Source organism: Phalangium opilio, unplaced genomic scaffold, assembly GCF_054372755.1.
Source record: "Phalangium opilio isolate 3A_F unplaced genomic scaffold, DU_Popi_V2 ptg000024l_1, whole genome shotgun sequence".
Lineage (NCBI taxonomy): Eukaryota > Metazoa > Arthropoda > Arachnida > Opiliones > Phalangiidae > Phalangium > Phalangium opilio.
Genome location: NW_028324155.1, coordinates 9111641 through 9134867, shown reverse-complemented (window position 1 = coordinate 9134867; position 23227 = coordinate 9111641). Strand labels below are relative to the sequence as shown.

The following is a 23227-nucleotide window of genomic DNA, read 5'->3' as shown; positions in this document are numbered from 1 at the left end:
CATTGCGAAATTAAAAATAATACGTGACAGGTTTTTCCATTTTATATTAATTCTTTTTGTCGAAACTAAATAATATTCTTTCTTCCATTCGTTACGTACTCAATTTCGTCAGTAAGGACATATTAACCGGAATTCCCACGCAGGCGCAATGGAGACGTAATTAAACTACAATCAAGGAATTACATTAAATCGTCATTAAAATAAAATGCGCACGTGGGTTTAAAGGAACTAGAAAAACATATGGGGCTTCGAGCAAATTAAAGGTACATTTTATGACAAAACCCCTTAAATTAGGATACGTGGTTTTTGTAATAAGGATAAATGTCACGTGTTTAATTAAAGTATCGATTAAGGATAAAACTGGATTAATATTTCAGCGTTAATCAACATTAAGGAAACAATTTATTAATTTAATATGGGAAGTGGTATCGTTTCGTTTACTTCCGGAAATTAGTAATTATTTATACGGTTCGGAAATGCCCCAGGAAGTAATTTAAATCAGGTAAAAAGGCGCGTGACAAAGCGATGAATCAAAAGAAGTAAAAGCGCGCCGCCTGATTAAACCGCAGCTTACAACTTTCCCTAAAAATTTAAAAGGCAAAACAAGGGAACCGGTCCCGCCAACCTAACTGACAAAAATATCACAACAGAGAGATTAAAATTAAAGATAACTCGCTAAGTTTCCTTCATCTTCAGGTATATACCTATTTGTTTTGCTATTTTTACTTTCACAAAGATTAGATTAAAGTATAATTCCGCTCCGAATTCGACATAAGATAATCTCTACTGGAAGTTGGAGCTTAATGTTTTAATACAATGGTAAGCTTTATAAATTTAGTTTCCCATGACTAATTTAATTAAGTTCAATTATATACGAATTGCGGCAATGAATTTTGACACTTTTTGGATTTATTATAGCTCAAAATGCACCAAAAACGATGGCCATATTTTTAAATCTATCAAATAAATAATTTCCCCGGAATAAATAATTTTCTAAAGTGAGTATACATGATCGGAAAATAAAAAATCTCTATCCAGAGAATTTCTTATACCTATTTTTTCTAAGGATGTAGTAAAGGGATAATAAAGCTATTGCACGTGCCTTTTTTATCGCTAGCTATCTATAATAATATAAACTGTCTGGAAGTAAGAGAAGTCGCCGAGTGTCTTAGTTCCGGTTTTCTAGAAGTAAGTACCCCAGCACCACCAGGGATTGAGGTCTTTGCTTAGCATGCGCCCTGCTGGTGATTCCTCCCTTCCCTTGGGTCTCCGGAACATAATATATATATTTCTTATCGTTATCTGTGTCAACTTAAACCCCAACTTTTTTTTCTTCTTATCCTAACCGTTCTCAACTTTTGAAGTTCGAGTCCCTTTTCTTTTTATTACCATACTTCTCCAGAGAGAGATCGGACATTTGTCTTAAGAACTGGTGTATAGGGTACCTGAAATATAATTTAAAGTACACACGCCTTTATTTGGGCCAAGTTTTAAAATCACTTCCGGCAACTATAATAAATCTACTTAAAAGTAAATTGACATTATTTGATGATTCTAAATTAGATGTTGATTAAGTTTTAATGAATTCAACCCAATTTTAAATCTCGGAAGTTTATTTTTTTTTTCTAAGAAAAATCATTTCTAAATATATATATAAAACAAATTTAATTCCAAGGGAGTGGAAGAAGATTTCTTTTGATTTTTCAACTTGTGTGGGATAATATTCCGAAATTTAAACCCGAGCTTGGTAACTTCGTAACCACCCACGCAAAAGCGGGAAATTGAAACGAGGTAACGCCACCCCCCCTCCCCAGGGACGAGATTAGTCTTTTAAAGGTGCACTCAAATTAACTTAAGATGGATAGCCAATTACGGAGCACCATATTAGGTAGATAAATCTAATTAAGTCTTAGACGCCACTATCATATGTCGTTGGTGCTAAATACTAACAATAACAAGTTGTACCATGGCAGTACGCTTACCTTACCCATCCCGTTTGCGCACTAAATTGCGATACGTATATTGTCTTACTTATTGTTGATAGGTTATTTCCATAAACAGGGTTCGTACGAAAATTTTACATTGAAAATCCCTGAATTTTTCAGGTTATCCCTGACCAAATTTTAGCAATATCCCTGACCATTTTAAGAATGTGTTTACCAGAGCCCACTTCATCACACCTGGCTCGTATTTGGCATTGCTCGAAGCAATCATGGTTTGATCCCTGACTTATCCCTGACCTTTTAGGAAAAGTTTTTAAATCCCTGAAATATCCCTGACTTTTTCCCCTATTTTCCATATCCCTGACTTAGCCAGGTTTTCCAGGTTCCGTACGAACCCTGAATTAAAGAGAGAGAAGGGGGGGGGTCCTTTCCTTTAAGATCTCAAATTCAAATCGGATCGGGAAGAAAAATTCTCTCTCCCGCATTGGCAATGTATGATAATCGGGGTTGAATCGATTAAATTTTGAGGTCACCGACATTGAAAACTAGGGTTATATGTTATAGATATATTTCCCCAGCATCTCCATCTCTCTCTCCTTTATCCCCTCTCTCGCTCTTCTGTCAAAGATAACGTTTAAAATATTGAACGAGGTTCTCGAATTCTTTGAATATTGAAATAGCGGCGCGTTTCTAAAAGAAGAAAAAAAAAATTCCGTAGACATTTCTAGTCGGACATTTACACCCATTACAAGTTCAACGGCGTAAACAAATCTCCCGTCGATTGCAAATATATTATCTCATTTTTTTTCTTCTTTCTCCTTTTGAAATAATTTTCCCATGGAATCCCAGAGCGGAACCCCTTAACCTAGAGGGGGAGTCTAACATATAACTTACGTTTCCTAAGACTTACTTCCTATATTAAATATTAAAAATGTCATATTATTATTACAGGGTTCATAAAACTTTTGGAAAATAAATTTCCCTGAGATTTCCAGGTTTTTCCCCATATACTTCCCTGAGTTTTCCAGGTTTTTCCCGTATATGGAGTATCCTATGGAGGAAATGTTAACGAAGGAGGGGGGAGGGGGACAAATAGGACTATTACATAATCAAAGGACATCCCCGTATCTCTAATATAACCAGAGTTATGATCCTCCAAAGTATAATGTAATGTTAATCCTATGGAAGGAATGTTCAAGAACATTTTGCTTAATTCCTCGGCCCCTGTTTGACGAAATCTCAAGTTTATAGTATGATTGGATGGGGGGCAAATAGGACTTAACATATTAAAAGGACATCGCCGTATCTCTAGTAGAAACCAGAGTTATGAGCCTACAAAGTTTAGTGTAATGTTAATCCTAAGGAGGGTATTAACTATTCGGCCCCTGTTTGACGCATTTTCCCTGATTTCCCTGAATTTTACTAAAAATTCTAAATTTCCCTGAGGTTTTTGTCATCTATTTATTTTCCTTTTCCAGGTTTGTATGAACCCTGTATTATTAAATATAATATCCAACCCCTCGTTTAATTATTGTAGGGTTAAAAGGTTAATACCGTGTACTGTACCATATCCTTCGGTATTTGTAACAAGGCTTAACAAACCAACCAGATGTTAGGCTACATTGATAATTATAACCTTGTGATAGTAGAGGACCTATTACCTAAGCCTATTTTTTCAAGATCGTTAGGCTTAGCTCAATGTTATTGGGTTTTACCTTGTTACAGTACGAGAATTTAATATACTAAGCTTATTTTTCAGTCAAAACAAGGCCTAATACTTATTACGAACATAATTATTTAGGAAACAAGTTAAGCCTCGGCAAAATTATGAGAGGGAGTTAAAAGGGAGGGGGGGGGGGGTGTTGAGTTGTTTTACATAAAATTAGCATTAATTTTGCGTGAATACCGAAACCCGAATAAACGAGGGGTAATGACACTCGATGTTAATTTCCCTTAGGAATTAACTATGTTTAAGTCAAACAAGCGCCACTAGTCTATTACGTTTTCCCTGCCTCAATTAAAATTAACGAGTGAGAAAGCTAATTAAGATAATTCGCAGTTCTTTCTAATTGCCCATTGGCTATTATCGTCAAAGAGAGGAAAAAAACAGCTATTGACACAGTGACCTCTTACAAGCAAAAAAAACGAGTTAGCTAAAAAAGAAGAAAGCGAAAGTTGCGTACGCGTAGCCTTCTGGGAAAAAGGAACCAAAATTAGGTTAAGAAAGATCAGAGGCCTTAGTTTTTAAGCTTTTTAAGAAATGTGGGTAAGCAACCATCCAAGGATGGGTCCAATTTGATTTTAGAAATTACTTAAAAAAGACCCCGCAAACTAATTTATTTAAACAAATATTTAATTTTATAAAATTTATCAACTAAAATTTCGATTATTATTTTTAAAATCTACACGCTACGAGGTTAAATTGATTCTTATCATAATTCATAGAGATTAGTCTCATCTTTACTAGGTAGTAAAGGTTAACGGACGGGTTCAGTTTAGTTCAAGAAGGTTTCAACGCCCTGGAATGCTAAGCCTTACAAAGTCCATCTCCATACTTAAAAGATAATGCAAAGTTAAAAATATGCGTGTTTAAAATTTGTTGGAAGAAGCCATAGAATAACACGTTGGAAGCGAAGATAACAACAATTTCCAACTAAGAATAAGAAATATTCCGAAAACGTAAACCCAGCCTAGAACCAAGGGGTTGGACATTAGCTTCACTCGCCAGTAATAATAATATAAAAATATTTTACCCTTTCTGAAGTATTTACCCTTCCCGAGGAGTGAACTGGGCTTCTAGGAAAAAGCTCTAACTATTCCCGAATTTTTCCAGGTGAAAAAAGGTGCCACCCCTACTTGGAAGAAACACAAGATGACCTTCCCGTTCTTTGGCAAGGACGTAGTTGAAAGCGCCACTTCAAATACATTTAGAAGAAAAATGGTGCCAGCCACGACTTGCCGTGGATTTTATCGGTTTACAGTAACCGCCCATTGTTCACAACGCTTTCCCCAGGTATTTTACGCGCTGACAAGACACCTGGGGAATCTATCAATTCATCCTGAAGTTTTGGGGAAAGATTGCCTGATTTTTCATGTTATTTTTTTTTTCCGAAGATGAATGGATACTAGGGGAATTTAAGGGGGATTGCCAGCTTTCTATGGGCATTTTGAAGGTACGGTATGCAGGTATTAAATAGTAGAATGGTTTCAAGCTGAGATACGTCACTGGGGTTTCTGGGGAAAAATCATAGTCATGGGCTGTACAGTCTATTATGAATTTTAGTGGATCTTACATGAATATTGCAGCAGAAATGCTTTATTTCACAAGGGTTTAAATATATCTTTACTCTGGAAATACTTTTGGGAGAATTAAACGCATTCACGAATGTATTTCTAAGAAATCGTCGTGGTTTTTCGAAGCAGTAATATTTAAACGTGTAGAAGTTAAATTAAAATATTTAATTAATATGCTCTGTTGGATAGACCCGTTAATTACGAGTGGCCATTCACTAAGAGAGTAATTAGCCCCTCATTAAATTGATATTTACGCAAGAATGAAACCCTTAATTACGTTAAATTTACAATTGGGTTTAGGTTGCGATACATCCTTGGACAAACGGGAATTTGCCATAAAGAAATGAGGGCAAAGGTCAATTGGGAGTCCCGAGAAAATGGTTTCTTACTAATTTTAATTTGGTAACTCTTTCTAGTTCCAATCCCATTCAATCCCAAAATGATAATGATGAAACCAGTTTTAGTTTAAAAACCTAAATTCCAAGAGTTCCTGCTTTGAAAATTTTCTCATACCCAGACACGAACGGCAGACATAACCTATCTTACGCGGTTCCGTTTACGTTTTAAAACAGTACACGCGTTTGTTTCTATTTTATTGTTACAATCAGATCTTTGCCCTAAAATAATATTTATTTAGACGTTTAAAATTTACCTGAAATTATTTGGCTTAATAAGCCCAGTTTAAAATTTGGGAATTAACGTCAATACGTATTTCGCTTAGAATTATTTAGGCCATAGACATTTCGGTCAACAAAGCTGACAAATATTTTATTTTAATCATTGACAGCCGAGTAAACAAAATTTCCTTTCTTTTTTTAATAAATTTTCAAACATCCAATTATTTTCAAATAAACAAAAAAGCGATAACTTTCTCTCTAATTTTAACGAAGTGTCTATCAATCTAGATTTAACTGTCTCCCAAGTAAGCGGAAAATAAATCTGTCAAATAATTTTACATAAAAATAAAAAAATTATAATTTTAAATTTATAAAAATAATAAATTTACTTTAAAATCAAATTTAAAAATATTTCCTACCTACAAAAACTCATTAAGGATAAAATAATATCAATTAAATTAAAAATTCAAGGTGAAAAATACGACGGGGGGAGGCAATAAAGGGGAAGCGCATAAGCGCGGAAATTTCAAAGTGAAAGAAAAAGTAAAAATTTCCGCCCACGTGACTGAGAATTTTTTATCTTTTTATTTTTTCTATTGGTAATAAGTTATCGATTATATATTTCTTTTAATTTTTTTTCTCCGCGATTTTTAGAGGCCGAAACAATTTTGAGTTTGAAGAAAAAAATTAAAAAGTACCTTTAATGGGCATTCGTACGGAACATAGTTAAAAGATTTTTTATATTTAACCGTGAGATTCTGACAGAATTTCAAAGACAAAAACGTAGAGGTACCCCCACCATGCACCGTCCGTAAGTAACATTGAATCGAAATCAACCGAACAAAAATCAACCGTTATTCGCTTCAAGAATCAGAGATATAATGTAAAAAGGTTACTGATTATAACTCCATAAATAAATGTACATTTTTTTTAAAACTGTCGGTATAATATACACCTATTTATAAAATTATTTTTAATGCATAAATGCAATATTTTAAGAACTGAGTTATTATTTTCTATTTAAATATTTATAAAATCCGTTAGAATTAAAAAGTGTAGCTAGATACGCTTTTCGTAAAAAATACAATTTGGGTGTGGTTCCCCTAACCAGAACGTAAGAGATCTAAAACACATTTATGTCAAAAATAATAATCTACATAATATTCTTAAATGTAAATACGTCTATAAACTCATTCAAGGATGCAAAATAAATATTTGCATAATTTAAATTAAAATAAATAAATAAATAAAAATTGTACCTAAAATCATGATTTCGAATTTAAAATAAAAATTACTAATGAAGGGCAATCTTAAAAATAGATCAACATAATTTAACGTCACCTACAAACCTCAACAACAATAAAAGGAAACGATGAAAACATCCCTAGCTTAGAAATAAACAATAACATAGGCGGGGTGTCCCGCAATTTGAATTCAATTGAAAATGAAGGGGCTGCTTATCAAAATATATACACCATAAAATAAATATCTCTCTCAGTTCCATGGACCGAGTAGTAGTGGTTTGTCCCTCGTTTTTCAGGCATCCCCTCCATCGCGTGATAAGTTAGTAAATACCGCCTTGTATATTGTTAGTAAGTAATGAAACGTCGTTTTATCACGATGCGTACGCAAATCTCTTTTACCTTTTTTGTAGAAAAAAGTAGAACAAACTTAAGTACTACATAGACTACATTCTAAGAGTAAGTAACGGGGGGGGGGGCAAGCCTAGGTGGTTGCGAACAATCAGTTCTTTACTCCCTGAAGTAAATTGCCCGTAATTATTATAAATTCAGTGACATAATTTACATTTTATGATAATTGTACCTTCGCTACATTTTTTTTCCTGGATTAAATTTCTAGATCGTTTCCCTAAGGCGTACTTTACTAGAGTCGGTTTTATTTCTAGAAGAAACTTTATATCAAAATAGCTGTAGAGTTGTATCATATATAGAGAGGGGGTGTTCACTCTCGGATTAAAAAAAGAATGCATAGTTTATAGGCGTGTTTATGTTGATTACGCCCAGTGAGTTGCCTCTCGGATATGACATCCCTTGCCTTTGACTAAATTGCTATGGGGTGACACTACAATATGCAAATTGAAGGCTCACCGAGGACTTAGTAGTTAATGTTAAAATTTAGTGAAATTATCTATTATTGCGATTAAAATCAATTAAACTAATTATTAATTTACTAACTTAGTAAATTATGAAATACGCGCCATGTGAGCCTGCAGGGTTCGTACGAAATTTTTACATTGAAAATCCCTGACTTTTCCAGGTTATCCCTGACCAAATTTTCGCAATATCCCTGACCATTTTAAGGTTCCAGCCCAGAGCCCACTTTTCACACCTGGCTCATATTTAGCATAGCTTGAAGCATGGTTTGATATACCAAACGAAATCCCTGACATATCCCTGACTTTTTAGGAAAATATTTTAAATCCCTGACTTATCCCTGACTTTTTCCCCTATTTTCCATATCCCTGACTTATCCAGGTTTTCCAGGTTATCCAGGTTCCGTACGAACCCAGAGGGAATTTTATACGGTTAAATTAAATTTTATTGAAAATAACTGTAGCCAATAAAGCTAAGAGAGTGATACTTCGGTAAAATGTTGTCATAACCACCAGCTCGCCCGATTAAATTAATTTTTTTTATAACATTTATTATTTTATAATATGTTAAATTCATTTTGTTTTTCCCCCCGAGGCATAAAGGTGTGCTTTTCTTATGAAATGATATATACATATATATAAAAAAATAACCTAAACTAGCAAGCAAAGTACCAAGTGAGTGAGTAGTTTAGTAAAACAACTTTTCTCGAATTTCCAAGTAAATGACTTTCCCCTTTTACTGGGTGTAGTCGGGACAATTTTCTATGGCGTTATGAAAATTTAAAATCGTTCCGTGACAAAATCAAGCGAAAAAAAAATGAAAAAACACAAAATCGTGTTGAAGTCATTTGCCCCGTGAAAAATAAGGAAGAACGTTTCAAATGTTGTATTTTTTTGTGTGTGTGTGGAGGGGTAACTACGATGACGAAAAAAGAAAAATGCGCTCACATTTTTGCCTATGAAATCACTTTACAGGTTTAGAGTTTACTGGATACGCTTTAATAAACATGTATACGAATAACAAAAAAAGAGGCGAAATTTCGCGTGTATTTTTTCGCCTTGATAATTATATCTTTCAAGCCAAAATAGGCTGCTATAGCTACCGCATTTTGCTAAGCCTAAATAGCTACATGACTAAAGTATATTGCCTATTTTTAGTCAACAACAAAAATTGTTTTGATGGATGGGAAATTTCGCGTGAATACCGGTGCCGGTGGTGACGCACGAGCTGGGATTAGACGTCATCAGTCACGTGGCGAAGTAATAGAGCTATCTCATTTGTGATGTCAGTGCCTTGGTAAAACGTCACGGGCTTAGCTTTGACAGGGCGGCCATGTTTGGTACCACTTTGTTTCTATGGGCAAATAGCATGGGTGACGTCACACAAAAGCCTCTGAGATAGCTCTATTCCAAAAATCGGGAAACTCAGTTGACGACTTCGATATTCTTAAGAGATTTGATTTAAATTCACGATTTCGTAAATATTACCCCATACAGCTCGAATTATTTATAATTTTAACCGACTCCTAAGCCTTAGTAACTTCTCGACACTAATTAATTCTATAATTAACCTTAATAACTAATAACAACCACCACCAAGTATTATAAAATGCTCACCCTGCAACTCTTTAACTTCCAAATTAAACAAATCCTTGGAGGGGTCAAAAACGAAAGGTCACAACAAGAGACCTCGTGGTTCTGCACATTTAAACGTATAATTAAATCTGATCACAGAACGCGCGCGACCGAAGGCGCGAGATGTATTTTTTGGCGCGCTCCTTTACCCGCGCTCTGCCGTCCGCTACAGAGCCAACGTACAAACTGGTCTCGCCGCGAGATTCAGCTGGAGCTGGTGATGCGCGTGGCCCGAACAAACGTCGGAGGGGGGAGGCAACTCAACCTGTTTCTTATTCGTCAATCTAACCGTGTAGCGGTAATTAAAGGCACTGCACGTGCTATTTCTACGGTATCTAGGGCAAATGGTACACGCCTTATATATAAGTGTACAGTTAAAATGACTAAGGGAATAAAATCCTTCAGGTTGTATTGTAAAGATAATGCCGGCTAGTGTTAAAACGTCCCAACTAGGTTTAGAAAATAAAACTTGTTAAGGCCTTTTCAGACGATATAACTTTTGACTCAACTAGATGGGTCAAAATGTTTAGTCGGTAAAAATTGGTCAGTGATCAATTTTTAATTTGCTCAACATCAACTTGTCCACCCAACTAGTTGATTTTTGTCTATCCATAATAGGGAGCTAACAACTGGCTAGGGGAAGAGATAGTCTGACGTCACGCAGCCCCTCTCTGGTTGGCATTTTTGCGCGTAGAATAGGGAAATTAATGTTGCGGGGCGCGAAATATTTCATGACGTCACGAACTTTGAAAGTACACTATCCTAGCGCCCTCTATCCCTACAGTTATTTAAATGAAATTCCTTATTTCCACTCTTGGCATTTTGGCGGACATGTTGGTGGGTACTGAGTAGTTTAAAAGACGGAACTTAGAGATGGATAAATCTAAAGATTTAAAACAACCAATAGATTATATTAAAAGTCTTGATTTAGAAGTTCAAAAAAGATACGTTGATAAGATTAGATATATCGGGAATTGTGATCCATACAAAGTTGATCCGAAAGAATTTGAAAAAGTGCGTGACGGCCAAGGCTTAGGGAAAGGTGAAGCAGCTTTACCTCCAATAACATTTGGGGACCTATTTATTTATTTAATATCTGGCATTTCGCCATACACTCAACAAGAATTAAGAAACTATAAAAGTCTACTGGCCTATAATCAATTCTTACATGGTTTTGTGAGAGATGTTCGGGTTAAGAAGTTCGAAGAATCTGGAAATGTGGTTGTTCGAGGCCTAGTAAGTATTTTTAATATTGTTTTTGTTATTGATTCTAGATTCTAGAAAGGTATTTATAATGTTGTATTTGTTTTAGGTTATGCACTCACAACAACTTCGAGATAAGCCGTTGGACTGCTGGATCATCGCAGATAACAGTGGCACCGTACTTTGTGGTCATTGCACATGCATCGCTGGCCTTAACGAGTGTTGTACACATGTTGGGGCCCTTTTATTTTATATTGAATATGCTGTGAGGTTTAGAGAAACCGTTAGTTGTACTGGCGTTAAAGCAAAATGGGTTGTACCCATTACAAAGACGGTTTCATACTATCCTGTTTGGCAAGCTGACATTTCAACAGCAGAAACTAAAAAGAAACAGTTGAATGAAAGTCTTAAAGGAGAAACGATACCACCAAAAAACTTAAAATCAGATATTCGAAAGCAAAAAGATGTACCATCTATTACTAATGATGAATTTGAAGTTTGGTGCGCTGAATTTTTTGAAGCCAACCCAGAGAGTGGTATTTTTAGTATATTACCGAACTTTCAAAGTGGATTTATCCCGAAGTGTTTAAATTCAAAATATCCTCCAGTGTTGTCTGAATTATTTGAGGAAGAAAAATTGAACTTTGCATTTAATGAACTTCTCGCTTACTGCCAAACTATAAATGTTGACTTTTCACAAGATCAAGCGAATGTTGCAGAGAAAGATACAAAGCTTCAGTCAAAGAACAAGCTATGGCAGCAGCTGAGGGCCGGTAGAATAACTGCTTCAACGTTCAAGAATGCTGTCAGTACAGATCCTGCAATGCCTTCCATATCGCTTGTCAACTTAATTTGTTACCCTAACTCTCACAATTTTCAAACTGAAGCTACAAAATGGGGATCAAATATGGAAAACACTGCTAGAATTAAGTACAAAGATTATATGATAGGTAAACACCAGAACTTTAGAGTTACAAATTCAGGATTATGGTTAAACAGCGCCTATCCCTTTCTGGGAGCTTCCCCTGATGGTTTGCTGGATTGCACCTGCTGTGGTAAAGGGACACTGGAAATAAAATGCCCCTTTACTATGAAAGACAAATCTGCACATGAGGAGCATAGGAATTCCTGTCTAAGAAACAGTGAGTCTGGCTATGTCCTAGATAAAAAGCACTCTTACTACTATCAAATACAAGTTCAGCTATTTGTAACAGAGTCGCGTTATGCTGACTTTTGCATTTGGACCAATGTAGATATGCATGTAGAACGAATTAAACCTGATATGGAGTTTTGGAAGGAGAATGTAGGAAAAGCTGAAAAAATATTTAGGTGTGCAATTTTACCTGAACTTGTTGGAAAATTTTATAGTAAAGGAGTGGATGAACCTACACTAGACAAGGATGAAGCCACCTGTGATAACGCCAAAGCTACTGCAGATGAAAACGCCAAAGCTACTTGTGATAATAATGTAAAATCTACTTGTGATAACAATGTAAAAGCTACTTGTGATAATAATGTAAAAGCTAATTGTGATGTTAATGCCAATGCTACATGTGATTATATCGACATAATTACTGGTGATAAGGGAACAAGAGATGAAAATAGTATTCCCGACTTGTGCATTCCATCCACCACAAAACCCAGCTTTTCTGGTACTAAAATGGTACTCTCTTCAATTACAAATAAAAAGTCAAAGAAAAAAGTACAAACTTGGTGCTACTGCAAGGGGCCAGACGAAGGATCAATGATTGGGTGTGATGGGGAAAACTGTCGCTTCCAGTGGTTTCATACTGATTGCCTTAAAATAGACAAAATACCACGAGGCAAATGGTATTGCCCAGACTGCGCAAAATTGAACAGAGTTAACAAAAAGAGAAAAGAAAAAAAATAAATGTAATCTAGTTCCTACTTTTTAAAAAATTTTATTTTGAATTAAACAAATCTTGTTTTATTGAAATGAAACGACTGATTTACAAAGATTAGTTAACGCACATGCCACAACACCAATCTTATCAATTGTAGAAACTTCCTCGCCTTCTACCACGTGTAATAGTTCTATTGGGAGTTTTGAATGTAGTAACGTGTATTTTTGTCTGATAGTACCGATAACTCGTTCTACATGAATTCGCACGTTTGCAATTTTTCTTGTTGCTTCCACCTTTCGTGGATCTAGCTGATTTTTCCCGGCTTGTCGAAATGCTGGCAATTTAACTGTAGCATAAAACAACCCTACAGCCTCTTCTATTTTGAAGCCCCTATCAGCTAGTACTACATCACCGGGAAGAAGGTTATCAAGAAAACCACACTCTTCCGTCAAACGTTTATCGCTTACGCGTCCTACCCACCCCTTAGAAAGAAAACTAACTGTTCCCTGGGGAGTAATGCCTATTAAAAACTTCACTGTGTTTTGATGTTTGTAGCTTGACCATGTCTCAGCTTTCGTTAATATGTTTGAAGGTTTTTCCAGGAAAACTTCAAAGCAGTCTATAATTACTGCAACGGACTTGCCAAAGTTTTCTCTGAAACACATAGGCATGGTTTTTTGCAGACAATCTCTATCAGGCCACTTAATGAATTTTTCTAACCGTTTATATAATACATTTAGGCAATTATAAAATATTTTCCCAACAGTTACTTCCGAAATACCAAATCTATAGGATAAGTCTCTGTTTTTCGAGGCCAAACGTAATTTCATTAGGGTCAGTATTAATTGTTGAAATGGCATTAATTTAGACTTTTCAAATAAAAACGGCTTTACACCATTAAACAATACCAATAACGTTTTATAATTTTCCAAGCCTGTGAAAAATTTTACTTTGGCATCGTTGGATACAAACGATGATTGCATCAAAAGATGGTTCTCACGTTCTCCGTTAACTTTTTCAAACTCACATTTTAGCGAGCGCAGTTTGCTTTCCAACTTTTCCATTAAATTTAGCGAATCTGTTAATTTCGATTTTAATACTTCATTCTCAATTGTTAAGTCTTTCACTTTTAGCAAACTAGCTTCCAATTCAAACATTTCAATAACTCGAAAAATAGTTTCAGTGCCACTTTCTTGGAATTCTTTTCTATTTGTTTCGGTACCAACTTCTAAATAAGTAATCAAATCAGAATTGGTCACTTGTGTCCCAAACTCTGACATTATTATAGCATCGACTTGCGTTCCAAACTCTGACATTATTATAGCATCGACCTGTGTTCCAAAATCTAATGTTTCTGGTTTAGTTTGCACTTCAGAATCTGCCATTTCTGTTTTAAAATCGGTTTGTGTTCCAAAGTTAGTATTTTTCACTTCTTCGGGTAAAATCATGTCGTCATTCTGATAACTAAGAGAAGCTGGACTCTCCTCCAGGAATGTAGAGGTATTAACTGAGCTGTCAAGCATACTTAATGTACCAAGTGAAATTCCACTCTCGTCTAATGATGTAGAAGTAATAAAGGAGGATTCCAAGGAAATAGAAGAATCTTTACTCTCGTCTAATAATGAAGGTTCAGTAATGGCAGTTTTTCGTCGCTTTTCTTTAACAACTAGCGGAAGATTAGCTCGCCTACGTTTTCTCTCGTATCTCTCGAGCTTTGACACATCCCCTGAACTTTCTTCTTTACTGGAATTGTCAGCATTCAAGTACTTGGTCGGGAGCCAGTCAGGGTTCGTATTATCATATAGGGCTGATGGTCCTTTTCATATATTACAAATTACGTTAGAGACCTTTATTAAAAGAGTTGGTCAAATCAAATCCATACCTTGTGAAAAATGTATAGAACACACCCTCATGTAATCACGGAGTGATTCGGTTGTAAGGTTTAAGCATTTTAACCACTTCCTTTTCCTTTCGCTGGATAATAAATTGGTTTTTTCTCCTTGATGTGTTATTACTTGTGGAATTCGGAAAAACTTTAGCGGTTTAGTCTTGTTATCCGACTTATCTGAGTTATCTCTAACGTTAGGCCTAGGCCTATCTGAACTTTTACAACCTTTAACGCAGCACGTCCGAACCATTTTAACATATAACCCGTTCCGTAATCGCCCGTGATAAAATAACGAATAACAATAGTTATTTTAAACTAACAAATAACTAGTTAAAGACTAACTAAAAGTACATACACGGTACAACACCTTGTTTAGACTTTGTCCCACCAGCATGGCCGCCTTATTAGATAGAAGGCAGTTCAGTGAACTGGCATAACATAATTACACATTTAGGAACTGAACTGATGTGAACTACTAACTGCTATAGCGAGGTGTGACGTATTAGTTTTCCATCATTAATTTCCCTATACTGTTTCCAACCGTTAGGGGGGATGAAACTCCAGTAAGAGATGGAAGGGTGTGACGTTTCAGGGTCAGAACTGTTAGCTCCCTATTAATTTAAAATATATGCATATATAATTGGCAGTGTCCGATCCCTCAAAAGTCAAACGTTTATATAGAACTATATATGCACCCGTTGACGTTCGTCGTAAACTTCAATGGAGATAAGACCTTTTCTCATTCAAAAATAATAACTAATCCAATCCATCCCCTCTTTTTTTTTAGGGATAAAAAGTTTTTCTAGAAAACATACTAGAATCATCCTGGTTTTTTAATTTTACACGTAATTTTAATTACGGTAAAATTTAAGAAACGGCACCAAAACCCCTGTCCCTGTCCCTGTCCCTGTCCCTGTCCCGGACGCGTCCGCGAAACGAACGCTTACGATGAGAGAGAGAGGGAAACCGGTCGCGTCCGCGAAACGTACGCTTACGATGAGAGAGAGAGATCGCTAGCGTACGCGGTGGCGATACGAAGCTCCGCGTAGAGAGAGAACTGCCTGCCTGGTATATTAGTGAGAGGGGGAAGAGGGAGAGGGGGCATCCCGCTCGGAGAGAGAGGAAAGAAAGGTAGTTTAAATCTCGCGGGAAACAAGATGATAATTTTCGTGCACTACTGCACTTTGTGCGCGTGATACATCAGAGATTATGCTGGATGGTTAGGTTAGGTTTCGTAAAATAGAGGGGACGCTTTACGGTCATAGTGATTTCTGGTTTAGGGGATCCAGGATTTTGTTTAAATACATTATTTGATTCGTATGGTTTTTAAAAATTATACTTTAGTGGGGTGCACAATTTAGTTTCATTAATATTATTTGAAATGTGACGTTATTAGAAATTAAAGGGATACACGATTGTGTTTCAGAAATGTTTTTAGTTGTCAACTATACGGGGGGTCACGTGAGCCGTGTAAAATTACTATTAAGGCCCAGCCCTTGGGCCATCTTGTTCTTTTTTCTTTTCTTTAAAATAAGTCCCGATGTATTTTTTCCCCCCTCTCTAACCTACGAAGGTATATATATATTATTAAACAAAAAACAGGTACCTTATTATTATTTGGTTTTACAGGTAAATATGGAACACCTGGTTCCCTTCGCGCCCATTATTAAGGCTATTTATAACATAGATGGTATAGGCCTACATTCGTAGCACTAGGTAAAAGCCAGCGATTGTACTTATCATAATAAGGGGCCTGTTCATTTCCTAACAACAAAAAAAAAACTATCTAACCAGTTTCGTAAATTTATTATGATTACCTTTATAACAAAGTATTTCTAACTCTTCTAATGCCTATAGGAAAATAAATATAGATTGTACTTTTATATATTAGGGTATAAACAGGTTGGACGGTGTTAAAAATATCAAACAGGTGTAGAAGGTGGTGTTCTAGAATTTAAAGTCTATCTTGAATTAGTTCCGTTATGCGCCTAAGACGTTCCTTAAATTAAGGAGTGTTTGGTTGAGTTTATACATAGTTATGAGGCTAGGAGGATTCATACCATTTACACAAGGAGGCCAGGCCACATGGAGGAAAAGGTTGTGTGCATTTTTGTCCTCCTAGAATCCTTTTGCACATGACGTGGTTATATGTAAAGTAACACTAAAATACTATATTAAATACATTACCTTCGAATTTGGTGTAATCTAACTCTAACTATATTAATTTAAAATTACTAATTATTATTCCTTATGGTTTATTCATTAGGAGTTCTTAATACAAGTCGTCGATTTATTTATTATAAAGTCATTTAAAAACCGGTGTTATGTAAAACTGAATTTAAGGGTTGATTTCAAGGACTACTAGTTTAGTTTTAAATATAGTTTTTTAGAATATTAACCTTGTTCAAGGGCGACGTGATAATAACGACTAGTCCTAAACGATCTGTGGTCACTTAGACCAAGAGAAAAATCAGATATACTATTGGATTGCACGCAGCCCCCGGCGCGTCTCGAAACTAAGTACTAAGTCTTGAGGAATTGCTTTAATTAATAATAAGAATTTCAAGGAATTTTTTAAATAAAGGTTTTATATGAGTTTATACATCTTCAAGGTGTCGTGATTATTTAAATACTTAGCTTAATATTTTGCAGAAATGTAAATGACCTCGTACCGGAAACCACTGAACTCAAAAATTGCGTTAATATTAAAAGTATTTTTATAAAGGTTACCTCCAAGAATTTCCCACAATCCACAGCCCAGTGATTTTTACAAACAAAAAGATAAATAATAGATATTGAAAGTTCTAATGCAAAATTATATACGTAAAAATTATTACGTATTTAAAAATATTGAGGGTGTAAATCATAATTAACGTTTTGATTTAATTAATAATGTAATTCAATGATTTCGCGCGAGGAATCTTGAGAAGGAATTACGGTATTGTTAACGAGTCTCGTCGCGGCGACCCAGGCAAGAAAGTTCACGGTTTCATTGAAAAATTTTGGATTTTTATAAGGTATTTATTATCAAAAATAAAACCCCCACGTTAATGGTGAAGGTAATGCGGTGGAAAGCAGAGAGAGAGAGAGAAACACTTGATTTCAATTGAAATTCACTGACCCGTGAAGGCGAATATAGCGGAAACAATACGTCGGCGATCTTACCTTCTAATTTATAATACAAAATCCGAAATAATATCGAGTTTTCTTTTTTTTTTTTTTTGGCGTTCAAGTTGTGAGTTTACAAAATAGCCTTAAATTATTCTTTGAGATTGAGATGAATCTGAAAGGTGTCGGATACTTCGGTAAAAATCAGATTAGTTGTTTATATGGGTTTGTGTATTGTTATGATTGAAGTGTCCGACCTCCCTGGATGAATTTTTTTTAAAGAGGGTATAAGCCGAGAAGAATGGATAATTGGTTGGCGTTCCATTCATTGCCATTTTAATGTGAAATTTAAATTGAAAACTACGGAAAAGGGCCGCGCTATTTTACGTCGGTTAAAACAATTACTGGAGATTCCGTTAAAATTTCCGTATTTTTCTTTAAATTTTTTTCTTAAACGAGATTAAACAAAATGATATGAAAAAGTGTTTGTTTGAAGGAAAGGTCGGATTATTATTTTTATAAGTTTTTTGGTTCGGTGAAAAAGCATCAATAGTGTCCTTATTTTTTAATTGAAGGTCATGAAACTAGGAGCTATTACTCTATGAAATATGGTGTCTATTATGATACCTTTAAAATTTGCCTATCTATTTTTCATTCAAAGTTATACGATTATGAAATATGAAGTCAGAATTTGGCAAAATTTGTTCTGAACTTCAATTAATCGCTGTTTTGTTATTTGAGACGCCTCTTTCATGATACTCGGAGCGATTACTCTACGGAATGTTCTCTTTCTTACGGTATCTTCAAATTTAACCTATCTACTTTAGATAAAAGTTTACGATCAAATAAAGTTTGAAATTTTAAACACTTTAAATTACTTTCAAAATGATTTTCAAAGCAGATAGGGGATAATCGCGCGTTAACGACGTTCGAACAGTTGTTATTATTATTTTCACGGAGGATTAAAGGCGCTTACGAAACAAAATCCACCCAAAAGAAAATTCTCAACGAAGCGAAACGCCTATTTCGACTCGAGATTAACAATGATAAAGGCCAATTAGCTATTTATCGCAAATTAGCAACAGATTTCAATAATGACGAAAATATAAACGCATACAATAACAAGTTAAAAGAAGCTGATCCTCGAATGTTATCGGGCTAAAAGGTCCGCCAACGCTGGAACCGAAAAACTATTTAAGTTAATCCTACGCCAATTCCACCATTTTTGAAATGAAAACCGTAACACCTACGTTAAAAACACTTTTTATTTTCACAAACCTAAATTGGCCCTCGTAGGTCTATATGCGAAGAAACTATTAAATGAATTTTAGAAGAAATATATATATATATATTGGAATTTTGAAAAGATAAAAATCATTTCTTAATTTGGAAATCCAGCTACTGGAATGATAACGAATGACCATCCCCAATGCCCAGTTATACCAGAAGTAGGATGAGACTAGAAGTAAAGAGCTCTAGCATTGGTAATAGATCCTGGCATTATAGTGAACAAATTTGAGGATTTTATGCCGCTTCAATCGCGCCTACGCTAGAGAGAAAAAAATTGGTCGAGTTCCAAAAACATTTCCCATCCCCTTCCCCTCATCCTAAAGCCGCGGAACACGGACCTGGGTGCTTGAATCAAGTTCGGCCGTCTACCACCGCGAGCGTGTCACGTTTTGGAGGAGAAATTCTGAAACCGCCACCAGAGGGCCAACCGTTGGTGTGTTATCAAGAATATTCACTTTCGCCGAGTGAAGAATTTGGTTAGCTCAGTACTTCTAGTCTCATCTCACTTCTGGTTATACTAATCAGAAATGCCCTGCCTGCCTACTAGTCAATAAATAAATATTAAACTTGGTTTATATATACCTTGATCGCTTTCTTTGGGATAAAATTGGGAGATTTAAAGAAACCGGTCCCAGGCTTAGCTATAGCTTGAAAATCGGAAATTCTAATCTTGATTCGTTATATTTTTTTAGGGGAAAATACTACGTAAGTTAACGTTTAAAAACAAACAAACTTGATAATAATATTCTCACACGAAGATAAATAAATATACTCTTATCGGTCATTCCTGCAATTGACATTTATTTAAAAGGGTCATTGGGGGACAAGTCTCTAAGAGATAAGTATAACTAGAGAATTGCCCATAGCGATGGCACCTGTGATTGGCCCAAGACTGTATTTTACACTATGGTGAGATAGCGTCTGATGCCATCACCTGTAGTCCAGAATACCATGCAGCAAAACAAAAATAATTCTGCTTTAATTTGAATATATATATTCTCTAGATGTTGGCGTACACGTCCGTTTTGAAGTGAGCTAGGCGCCGGATTAAAACTAAAAGTGTATGTTAGGGGGAAGTATACTTCACCCGTATAAAACAAAAGCGGGAAATAATGTCACGGTGCGCGTGCTTCTGCAAATTAAACTCGCCCTAGGGTTTAAACCGTCAGAAATGTCAAGCACTTTCCAAAAATAACTATACACCAAGGAAGGCGTTACGATATAGACGAGTAAGTATTCGACACCACGGAGAAGTTTTTTTTTTAAGTATGAAGAAAAAAGATGGCCGTGAAAGAGAGCGATTAATTTGAACTCATTGTTCTAACGTGTCTAGCCAAGCGAAGGATCGGAAAAAGTCCCTGTTGAATTTTAAATTAAAACCCAAGAATGACTCATCCCTAGATAGATTTAAAAGATAAAGACGTACCCTAAGGGTCTGCCTCCTTATAACAACTGAACTAACTGCCTTAAGAGCATCATCCGGTCGGGTTACGTTTTAAACAATTAAATCTGACGTTTTTAATTAGTAAGGTAAAGGTAAGGGGACCCGCCCTCTTAAGATCAGCTGTCCAAGAACTTAAGTCAAAATTCGTTCAGGTTCGTTTGACCCTGGGACTCGAATCCTTAGCAGAATAAAATTAGGCTTAACTGGCCCAGGGTTCAAAGTTCAGGTGCATTTGTAAAAATATGGTCGCGTTTCTTGGCCACTTAGTCTTAAAACCTTCCATCAATTTAACTCCGCGCCATAATGACAGTTTAAACGACAATCTAAATTATTACGGTTGCCCTAACGGATTGCCAAAAAAATGATGATAAAACCTTTGGCCCTCTGCCTAAAGCGTAAGTCAATACACCGAATACACACTCTCTCCTAAGGCATACCCGTACAAAATATTGCACCCTCGGAAAGGATTATCTTGACCCCATCTGAACCATACGTTTCACCCCCTTCTAAGAATGACTTTATCTATACGATAAACGTTTGCTAGGGCTTCTTTCCCATCATGCCCCGCTGCGCTTCGTCAGATTGCATTCTACGACATAAGGTAATGTTCTCTCGTATAAGTTACTGGAAAACCTCTCCTCGTCAATTAGCTCCGAATTTACGATTCGAAACCAGACTCGGGTGGGGTCAAGATACAAACTTAGGGATTGGATAAGTTACTTATGCCTATGTACTAAATGAACGAGCGAAACCTTTTAGCGGATAGAGCGTTCAGAATTGAAATCTCTCGTGACTGCCAAGGATAAAATGATGAAATAGCGTGACACGATACGCTTTATTCCAGAACTAAACCTTTCAGCATCTATTATTTTGATTCTTTCTTACGTACCATACTATTTATTCTTGGTTAAATTGGGGAAATTCATTTTTTTTCTTCTTCTGGTATTTATAATATAAAGAGCGCGAGAGATATTTCACAAAATAGTTTCACGAGCTCACGTGACTTTAAGTGAAAATCACGAGAAAGAAAAACAAAACGAAAAAAAAATCAACGCACGAGATTTCACATTTTTTTACAGAATTTATAAAACGTTTCACGAGCTCACGCGACTTTAAGTGAAAATCACGAGAAAAAACATCAAGGCACGAGATTTCACGTCACATTTTCTAAAAAGGTTTCAGGTTCAGGAACTGCCGCCCCGCGACTTCAGCACTCTTCTTAACTATAGACGTTATTTAGGACAAAATCTTTTGACCATATCGAGGTAGAATTACTTAGAAGCCATATTTTAAGGGACACACGGATTTTTCTCAGGGTTTGTCATTCGTGAAAATAAATATATAATACTATATATACAGGTCTACTAAATCTTTTCGCTTTTATATTATTATTTCTGCTATTATAGTAGATAGACAATGGAATATTAAATATTACATCCTAAACAACGTCACTTGGAGCGTGGAATAACTTATTATAAACCGAGACAAGCGTTAAAACCAATTCAGACGGGAAAAAATATCCTGTTTCTAGGCCTACTATTACAATATTAAATTTTAATATGTATATTTTTTTAATATTATAATTATTTTCTTTTCATTTTGAATACCGGTTTTTCTAAATATCAATAAAACGCTACACTGTATCAATATAAACAAAGTAACCGATAAAGTATTTATAATTAATCGTTTAATCATGTTCCGGTTGGGTTGATTGGACCCAAATTAACCCCCAACAACGACTAATCGAAAATTATTTTTACAAACTTAAAAGAAGATATAACTCGACGGACGGCTAGCCTATGACTGGCAAATAGTAAAAAGTAATTCTAAAATTATTTATAAAATAAAAATAAAATTGACATAAAACTAATTTTAATTCACTTTTTTCAGCGCTAGAACTTGAATCCCCCCAGTACAGAACTTGAAGAAAGAATTTCTCAATTTGAGTAGCGGGGCGGAAACCTTAATTTTTAATTCCTTTTTCTTTTTGTTCAGGGCAGGAAAATAATCCCGAGATGCAAATACTTGCCTGCCATCTTGGCCAGCCAACGTTTGCCAAAAATATTTAAAAATTCCTGAAGAGAAGGGCCTTTGTCCGCGCTCCCTTTTTTAAAAAAAATTCTAAACTCGCCAAGTACTCAAAAATTATCATAGTTAACAATCTACAAGATGAAATCTTAGCGCGTGCCATTGAAAAAAAAGTCGCGTGAAAGACACCAATGGGATAAATGAAACAATGTCCATTGAAACCTAACTTCATCATGATGGACAGACTATATCGTGGCATCCCCCAAAAACGTTTGCGGGAAAAAGGCTTGGTTCTCGCATTCTTCCAAAGAATAAAATAGACTAGCCGTCCATGGCAGGCAGCATGCATGGGCTTGACTGTTTTTTTAACAGCAGAAAGAGAGAGATGGTACAAGGGCTCCAGGGTTAACGGGGAGGAGGGGAGGGGGTTGCGGAGGAGGTACGGGATAGGCTATTTATTTGGGTATCCGAGGCACGTGCCACCAAGAAACAGGACCACCTCCTATAGCGCCCTCACCCACCCACGCGTACATCACTCTTAAGTATAAAGACAGATGCCCATGGACCATTTCGAAAAATCATCAAACTTTTGGCAAATAATACCGCCCTGGTCGCTTTTATAAACTCGATAAGTACCACCGTCGCTGGTAACTATTCTTAACTACGGTGGAAGGCGAGGGATGAAGTTGCGCGTGTCTTAGAGCCGAAATGGTCCATGATTCTTATATATAGTTTTCTTTCGAATGTCTGCTATATCCGGCGTAATGGACACTCACCACCACAGAGAGAGAAAGAAGTC

The 23227-nt window shown here is 35.8% G+C and overlaps 3 protein-coding genes and 1 long non-coding RNA gene across 12 annotated transcripts in view; 2 read left to right on the top strand and 2 right to left on the bottom strand.

Moving 5' to 3' along the window:
* a (arc) overlaps positions 1 to 9788 on the bottom strand; it is a 40055-nt gene extending 30267 nt beyond the window's left edge. For both annotated transcript variants that reach the window (XM_089868601.1, XM_089868603.1), the window contains exon 1: positions 9585 to 9788. The gene's annotated coding sequence lies outside the window, so the exon portion shown is untranslated. The remainder of the gene's footprint in view (positions 1 to 9584) is intronic.
* LOC149692757 (uncharacterized) lies at positions 910 to 7101 on the top strand. The gene is made up of 3 exons (XR_016382862.1): positions 910 to 998; positions 1118 to 1188; positions 4777 to 7101. It is a non-coding gene; the product is annotated as an uncharacterized LOC149692757 (long non-coding RNA).
* Positions 9789 to 10303: 515 nt separating the features above from the next.
* LOC149692755 (uncharacterized) lies at positions 10304 to 12767 on the top strand. 7 transcript variants are annotated; one of them, XM_089868596.1, is made up of 4 exons: positions 10304 to 10838; positions 10915 to 11947; positions 12059 to 12108; positions 12174 to 12315. In XM_089868596.1, exons 1-4 carry the CDS (start codon positions 10476 to 10478, stop codon positions 12174 to 12176), a joined length of 1449 nt encoding a protein of 482 aa, XP_089724722.1. In that variant the 5' UTR covers positions 10304 to 10475; the 3' UTR covers positions 12177 to 12315. The 7 variants fall into 7 exon arrangements, with proteins under 7 accessions (XP_089724722.1, XP_089724721.1, XP_089724718.1 ...); XM_089868595.1 differs by having other exon boundaries at positions 12020 to 12108; XM_089868592.1 differs by having other exon boundaries at positions 10915 to 11341; positions 11414 to 12767.
* On the bottom strand, positions 12712 to 14808 carry LOC149692754 (uncharacterized). Of its 2 annotated transcripts, XM_089868598.1 has the most exons (3): positions 14553 to 14808; positions 14361 to 14486; positions 12712 to 14285 (listed from the first exon to the last, which is right to left on the bottom strand). In XM_089868598.1, the coding sequence occupies exons 1-3, from the start codon at positions 14806 to 14808 to the stop codon at positions 12754 to 12756; spliced, it is 1914 nt and encodes a 637-aa protein (XP_089724724.1). In that variant the 3' UTR covers positions 12712 to 12753. The 2 variants fall into 2 exon arrangements, with proteins under 2 accessions (XP_089724724.1, XP_089724723.1); XM_089868597.1 differs by having other exon boundaries at positions 12712 to 14486.
* Between the last annotated feature and the right edge of the window lie 8419 nt (positions 14809 to 23227).

Bases quoted from the DNA above. Each gene is read 5' to 3' on its own strand.
- LOC149692755 (XM_089868590.1), top strand. From the start codon at position 10,476: ATGGATAAATCTAAAGATTTAAAACAACCAATAGATTATATTAAAAGT. The intron at 10,839-10,914 runs GTAAGTATTTTT...TATTTGTTTTAG, and splicing joins ATGTGGTTGTTCGAGGCCTA to GTTATGCACTCACAACAACT.
- LOC149692754 (XM_089868597.1), bottom strand. From the start codon at position 14,808: ATGGTTCGGACGTGCTGCGTTAAAGGTTGTAAAAGTTCAGATAGGCCT. The intron at 14,487-14,552 runs GTATGGATTTGA...ATATATGAAAAG, and splicing joins TTCTATACATTTTTCACAAG to GACCATCAGCCCTATATGAT.